The following is a 7376-nucleotide window of genomic DNA, read 5'->3' as shown; positions in this document are numbered from 1 at the left end:
TTAATTCAAATGTTTTTCTTCCAATACTCCGCATCTTAGATCGCCGTTGGTAGCGATTTCCGAGCCTTGAGACAGGATTGAAACTCTAAATGACAAGTTTCAGGCTAAGGTTTGTTTCCTTGCCGAAAAACCTTGGGAATTTGGAAAACCTACGAATAACTTTGGACATATAAAATTTTTTTTTTTTTCCACCACACACATAAATTACCAAAATATGAGGACTAGGGTTTCTTCTTTTGAGCCATGTAAAAATGACTGCCAACTAGCTAAGCCTAAAAACAAAGTGGAGTGGATAATATATATTATGTATAGAAGAAAAAGCTCTATGCACTCCTCACTGTTTTAGCTCTCCACTCTACTCTGTGTTTAGCCAATGCTGTATGGCAGTTCTCCAGTTTGCTATTTATAGTCCCCCAGTTAGAATCTAGACTACTCCCATTACATAAATGACTTCCAAGTCACATCATAGATTAATCAAAAAGTTACCTGAAGCTTTAGTTCTCTACAGGTGCATACTGCTCGTGAGCCAAAGAAGAGGGTTACAGAGTTCCAACTGTGAGGTCCTATGTCCACCTCTTGCAGTTGGGTCTTGGTAAGGGTGGATGGCTTGATGAAACTTCCTTGTCTAGAAAATATATTTGCATGAGATCGAGTCGGGCAATTAGAAATTAGAAAACAATATTTTTATCATTTTATGACATTTTAAGGCGAACTCGAACTGTTTAGATTTTATTTAAATTAAGACGAAGTTGACGATGATGATGAACAGGTTTTTGTATAGCGTGAAATTCATTATTCAGCGCTACAATAATGTTATTACCTGTTGAAGTAATAGCTTGATGGCTGCCTGGGATATCAGTCTTGTACACATTTAGAAAACAATATTTTTATCATTTTATGACATTTTAAGGCGAACTCGAACTGTTTAGATTTTATTTAAATTAAGACGAATTCTGGCTCTCTGAATGCGAAGGTTTAGGTTTCTCTTCTATAGTTTTTCTTATCTGAGGTTTGCCACCAACGAGTTCCTCACTACTCCCTCTGACATCCTTGAGGACCTTTTTCAATTTTTTGCAATTTCCCTCTTTCTTGAGTAAATTTTCGCACGAGTTATCTGTCCAGCCGAGGAGACCACCAATGGCTTTCCATAGTGCTGATATTAACCGGAATAGTAGAAACACTGGAAAGAATCCAACGACTGTACTATCAACATTTACAAGTGGTTTATACTTTATAACCACGATGCGCTTTGTTGTTCACAAACTTGCGCTTTGTTGTTCACAAACAGAATTCTACCTAAATCTAATACATAATCTCCTAGATAACATAACAAAGAAACTTGCCCGAAACCTGCAGATAGACTGAAGTATCTACATATAGGGGATTTCATAATTTATCAGTCTGGTAGTAGGTACCTAGATACTTCCACCTATATTCCTATATCATTATTCTCGTAATATGGAGCTATAACAAAAGAAATAGATCCATATAGGTAACAAAAAATTATAACTATCCTTAGATAAAATAAAATCTATTTTGTGAACTTTTTACTTACACAACGAAGCGATCAAGAGAAGAGCGATAAGAAATCTCATCCAACAGCTTTGCTCGTTGAATAAGAACCCAAGTCCCAACAGATCGTCTCGCAATGCACAGCAACTGGTGGACCCGAGGTTTTTGCCGTCGCCATCGCAAAGAGCACAGGTGAAAAAATACTTCCAAGGTCTTGTTCTTGGTTTGGAATATAATTTCATAGCTCAAGACCTGATAGTTTTGTCAAGAGAGTGAGGGGCATCTGTGAGAAGAACATACAAGTGGAGAGAGTTAACTTTGCAATTAATCGTGTTGTAAAGAGGGTTAAATAACGTTGCATTTAACCTTGTTTATTGAAATCTATGTTTTGAATGATCTTATTTATTTGATTTCGAAGCATGAAAGCGGTTTAAAGTTCCTAGGTCACATTGTTTTTAAGCCTATCAATAGAACCTTTTCTAAACAGTTCTAGGTACTTCACACGAACTTGCGCAGACACAGCGCTCCGCCCCGCCAAGTCAAGAAAGTTTGATTGTAAATACTTTTCCATACTTGGTTGAGAGGGTTAAATAACGTTGCATTTAACCTTGTTTATTGAAATCTATGTTTTGAATGATCTTATTTATTTGATTTCGAAGCATGAAAGCAGTTTAAAGTTCCTAGGTCACATTGTTTTTAAGCCTATCAATAGAACCTTTCCTAAACAGTTCTAGGTACTTCACACGAACTTGTGCAGACACAGCGCTCCGCCCCGCCAACTCCAGAAAGTTTGATTGTAAATACTTTTCCATACTTGGTTGATATAGGGCACATATAAGATTAGATGGTGATATATTTGATGCTTAGGTGTAGGGGCGAAACAGCCCTATAAGATGGGTTGAGCTTATGCGAATTCAAGACCAGTGTCTCTCAAGCTTATAACACCCAGATCCTTATAATGCTTAAATAAATAGATACCTGTTTGGTTCCAGTTGGTGATCCTCATAGACAGCGGAATATTAGTGTAGCAATACCACACCAGTGGATCGTCAAAGTACAGGGGCAAACAGTCTTCCAACTTAATGTCCACCGGAGATTGTTTGGCCCTTGACTTCTTACTTTTAGGTCTTGGTTCAGGTTTGATGTTATCGGGTTGATTGATGTCGATACTCGTGTCTGTTGTCTCTTCATAGCTTGTCCCGTCTGGAGTATCAAGGAGAATGAGGGCTGGATTTCAACTTTTAAATAGGTTTAGCGGAAGTCAGAGATGAAATGTCTGACATGTACCCATACCTATCCAAACAGACCTATCCATGTAGATTCGTAGAAGCTTAACCCATCCTTTAGGGCTATTTAGCCCCTACACCTAAGCCTCAGGGCTTTTTGTGTATGGAGTTAAGCTGGACCTATCTGTCCTTGGATAATTCATGAATCTTCCAAAGGCAAGCTTTACTGAAACCTGTAAGACTCCTAGATAAAACAATATGTACCTACCCACCTAACCACCAATGTACTGACGATAACGATAAAGGCATTCGAACTATAAAACATTGAAATGTACCTTCACTTGTAGATTCGTAATTACATACCTACCTATAATCTGAAAAGTAATCCCTATCGATTTATTGATAATTTTAATTGGGTACTGTTTTGCCCCGTGTTCTCCTATAACTGGTTTAAGGTGCTCACCAATGTTTATGTAAGGACGCTTAATGCCTGAAGTGCCATTAGAACCTTGTTCCAAATAGTACTTCGGTATCTTGTTCTTGCTATTGTCCGATGAAGTGCTTACAAACTCGGGATCAATGGTTGTGCCATTATTTACTTTAACTTTCTTGCAGTTTGCATCTCTAGCTTTTATATAATCTGGTGGTTGACCATTTTTGTTCTCCTTTGGACGGGTACCACCTTTTCTAATAATTCTCGAGGTGCCAGGAGATTGGAACTCTTGTTTACCATGCATTTTGATTTTGAGGGGTTTCTTGCCATTGGTTCCAAGGTGGGATTGCGCCATTGAAGAATTCATTTCTCCCTGGAGAGGATCAGAGTGTGTTCTTTGATTTATTCTGTCTTGCTTAGAAACATATAGGGTTGGTTTTTCTCTGGAAGACGGAACGGTATCAGCTATGGACAATGGATTGCTAAGATCTGAAGTATTGGTTGCTGCTTGTTTCCGCTCATTGGGATTAGCTATTTAATTGCTTGATTTTAAGCTCAAAATAATAGTCCAGGGTTTTAAATATCATTTTTGCGTCCCAGCCAAAGACAAAAGGCTAGGTTTGAATACGAACATCTATGGACTTCCATAAATATTTTTATAAAAGCTATTTAATTGCTTGATTTTAAGCTCAAAATAATAGTCCAGGGTTTTAAATATCATTTTTGCGTCCCAGCCAAAGAAAAAAGGCTAGGTTTGAATACGAACATCCATGGACTTCCATAAATATTTTTTATAAAAAGGAGTCAAAATATTATTTTTGTGTCCCAGCCAAAGACAAAAGGTTAGGTTTGAATACGAACGTCCATCGACTTCCAGAAGTATTTGGTATGTCTCAGTCTTTTCTGCACCTGCTGGTAGGTGGCGTACCAGCTGAGCTTTGATTTCTGCTTGGGGAGAACCTGGTCGCTCTCATCCTTGGGTTGCTCCTGGTAGAGAGGTTCTAGGGGCGTGTTCAGGTCTGGGTGTACGTTCAGACTCAGGTAGTAGCGACCCTGGTTGGAATGGGGGTTGAGGGATTCTGGAATGATGATGCGGTGTTTCTGGGGGGAGAGAGAGAGGCAGATATTAGTTTTCTTTTCTTTTTTGGGGGCACGGTAAGCCCAGTAATAACGCGCTTTTTTGCCATGTAGAAGGTCCCGGGTTCGAATCCCACCATCGACAAAAATTTGCACTCGTTTTTCGATCGCAAATATATCAACGGGTTGTTTTCTGGTGTTCTCGTATTGACCAGCACCTAAATGGGAAGTATTGTGTCTCTTCTCGCCCACCTGATTGTTTCATTGCTAGGAAATTCACCCTCCTGTTTACCAGGCAAGCGTCTTGACCACTACGCCACCAAGGCAAGTGGCCGCTCATTGGGATTACTACTAGATTCTCCCCTTGTTCTTAATGGTTTCAAATGGTTATGTGTGGCATCAAGACAGCCGTTTTCAATCACAGGATCATTATTATAGTTGTCCACTGGTTTTGTATATCTGCCTGATGTACTAGGTTGAAGATTAATTTTATTCCCATGAAACTCTTTCTCTGCATATTGCACACTGTCATGTTGATACCTGTTGATACCATCAGGCCTTCGACGCAGTTCAGATTCATATTGTGGTTGCATTTTGTAATGTTTACACAAATCGTCGTGTATCGATCTGGGATCTGTAGCATTTTCGGGACAGCCGTCAGGTCTACGGTAGAGATATTTGACACTATCTGGTCTTTCGCCATTCTGTCTGTTCCTGAAGGTTCTGTCAGTGGAGCCACCATGTTGAATGTAATTCTCGGCACCTATCTCCAACTCTCTGTTGGGCCTATAGTGAGCTGAGCCCAAACACCTATCTCGATTACATACACAAAGACTGCAAGGATTCATGTGACAGTAAGAGGGATCACATGGACAGATCATTCTCCTCACAATGTCATAGTATTTGCATGGATCAGCAACCTCATGGTAATTGTTCATATCCGGGTACCAAGTAGCATCAGGGGGAAAGGTACGTAATGCCTGTTCACCTTGCACGGTATCAGGATTTGGTATCGGGACGTTTTCTATTAATCTCGTCTCCTCTGGAAGTTCATTAATATTGTTTTCCATAGTTTCAGGCGGACTCCTGTTACGCTCTCCCATAGCTTCATTTCCATTCCTGTTACTTTCTTCCTGGTGCTTTCCGCTAATATGATCTTCTTCCGTTATCTTAACTTCTTTATTGTAATATTGTTTTCCATAGTTTCAGGCGGACTCCTGTTACGCTCTCCCATAGCTTCATTTCCATTCCTGTTACTTTCTTCCTGGTGCTTCGCGCTAATATGATCTTCTTCCGTTATCTTAACTTCTTTATTATCAGTTTTCTCTTGATTTTTCCCCGAAATATCAATTTCCAATGTCTTTACTCTGTATTCTGGTGGAAGTTTCTTTCCTGTGTCGTCTTCGGGGTATTTCAGACATATGATCTTTTCTTTTTGAACTACATTACTTGAGCAGGTTCTTGCTGACTGCATTTCCATAATATCGAAGCAAGTTCTTGCAGATTTCATTTCGTCATTTGACTCGGTGTCTCCCTTGTACAACAACCCCTTCGCGTTCTGGCTCTCTGAATGCGAAGGTTTAGGTTTCTCTTCTATAGTTTTTATCTGACGTTTAGGGAACTGTGACTGCTAAGGGCTTATCGTCTCGAAAGCAAAGAGAGAAGGAAAGACAGGATAGGAGAAAGCCAGCAGTTCCGAGAACGAACATTATCCATTCTGGATAAAATCCACCCCGGGTGGGAATCGAACCCGCGGCCTAGCGCTTGCAAGGCAGACGCGCAACCCTCCAAGCTAACTAGGCTGGCACACTGTTTTTTAACGGTGAGAAAACGTCTTACATTGTATGGCTTTGTGACTTCAAATGGATGCAAAATTTCCAAGTATGAAATTCATTTTTTTAACGGTGAGAAAACGTCTTACATTGTATGGCTTTGTGACTTCAAATGGATGCAAAATTTCCAAGTATGAAATTCATTATTCACCGCTACAATAATGTTATTACCTGTTGAATTAACAGCTTGATGGCTGCCTGGGATATCAGTCTTGTACACATAAAGCCCACTTTGATGCTTAGGTGTAGGGGCGAAACAGCCCTATAAGATGGGTTGAGCTTATGCGAATTCAAGACCAGTGTCTCTCAAGCTTATAACACCCAGATCCTTATAATGCTTAAATAAATAGATACCTGTTTGGTTCCAGTTGGTGATCCTCATAGACAGCGGAATATTAGTGTAGCAATACCACACCAGTGGATCGTCAAAGTACAGGGGCAAACAGTCTTCCAACTTAATGTCCACCGGAGATTGTTTGGCCCTTGACTTCTGATCCTCATAGACAGCGGAATATTAGTGTAGCAATACCACACCAGGGGATCGTCAAAGTACAGGGGCAAACAGTCTTCCAACTTAATATCCACCGGAGATTGTTTGGCCCTTGACTTTTTACTTTTAGGTCTTGGTTCAGGTTTGATGTTATCGGGTTGATTGATGTCGATACTCGTGTCTGTTGTCTCTTCATAGCTTGTCCCGTCTGGAGTATCAAGGAGAATGAGGGCTGGATTTCAACTTTTAAATAGGTTTAGCGGAAGTCAGAGATGAAATGTCTGACATGTACCCATACCTATCCAAACAGACCTATCCATGTAGATTCGTAGAAGCTTAACCCATCCTTTAGGGCTATTTAGCCCCTACACCTAAGCCTCAGGGCTTTTTGTGTATGGAGTTAAGCTGGACCTATCTGTCCTTGGATAATTCATGAATCTTCCAAAGGCAAGCTTTACTGAAACCTGTAAGACTCCTAGATAAAACAATATGTACCTACCCACCTAACCACCAATGTACTGACGATAACGATAAAAGCATTCGAACTATAAAACATTGAAATGTACCTTCACGTGTAGATTCGTAATTACATACCTACCTATAATCTGAAAAGTAATCCCTATTGATTTATTGATAATTTTAATTGGGTACCGTTTTGCCCCGTGTTCTCCTATAACTGGCGGCAAGTGGCGTCAAAACTTACCAGAGCTTTGTAAGCGCCAGAGGTCCAATGTTCCAGGAGTTTACCGGTATTGATAAGGATAGCTCCGGGTAAGTGACCCACTCGTTGCCACTTGTGTGTGGTG

At 40.2% G+C, this 7376-nt stretch overlaps 2 protein-coding genes across 2 annotated transcripts; both read right to left on the bottom strand.

Annotated features, from left to right (window-relative positions):
- Nucleotides 1–941: 941 nt before the first annotated feature.
- LOC103518499 lies at nt 942–2021 on the bottom strand. The gene is made up of 2 exons (XM_008483567.2): nt 1556–2021; nt 942–1180 (listed from the first exon to the last, which is right to left on the bottom strand). The coding sequence occupies exons 1-2, from the start codon at nt 1752–1754 to the stop codon at nt 942–944; spliced, it is 438 nt and encodes a 145-aa protein (XP_008481789.1). The 5' UTR covers nt 1755–2021.
- A 395-nt stretch (nt 2022–2416) lies between these two features.
- LOC113471267 lies at nt 2417–5858 on the bottom strand. Its single transcript, XM_026830278.1, has 4 exons — nt 5516–5858; nt 4598–5384; nt 3202–3702; nt 2417–2715 (listed from the first exon to the last, which is right to left on the bottom strand). Exons 1-4 carry the CDS (start codon nt 5756–5758, stop codon nt 2417–2419), a joined length of 1830 nt encoding a protein of 609 aa, XP_026686079.1. The 5' UTR covers nt 5759–5858.
- Between the last annotated feature and the right edge of the window lie 1518 nt (nt 5859–7376).

Source organism: Diaphorina citri, unplaced genomic scaffold (genome assembly GCF_000475195.1).
Source record: "Diaphorina citri unplaced genomic scaffold, Diaci psyllid genome assembly version 1.1 scaffold2214, whole genome shotgun sequence".
Taxonomy (NCBI): domain Eukaryota; kingdom Metazoa; phylum Arthropoda; class Insecta; order Hemiptera; family Psyllidae; genus Diaphorina; species Diaphorina citri.
The sequence above is the reverse complement of the archived record's forward strand: the minus strand, read 5'-3'. Positions and strand labels throughout refer to the sequence as shown.

Coding starts and splice junctions, on each gene's coding strand:
- LOC113471267 (XM_026830278.1), bottom strand. CDS start 5,758: ATGAAATCTGCAAGAACTTGCTTCGATATTATGGAAATGCAGTCAGCA. Junction 3,703..4,597: donor AACAAGGGGAGAATCTAGTA/GTAATCCCAATG, acceptor GCAATTAAATAG/CTAATCCCAATGAGCGGAAA. Junction 2,716..3,201: donor GCGTCCTTACATAAACATTG/GTGAGCACCTTA, acceptor TTGATACTCCAG/ACGGGACAAGCTATGAAGAG.
- LOC103518499 (XM_008483567.2), bottom strand. CDS start 1,754: ATGAAATTATATTCCAAACCAAGAACAAGACCTTGGAAGTATTTTTTC. Junction 1,181..1,555: donor TCTCTTGATCGCTTCGTTGT/GTAAGTAAAAAG, acceptor GATTCTTTCCAG/TGTTTCTACTATTCCGGTTA.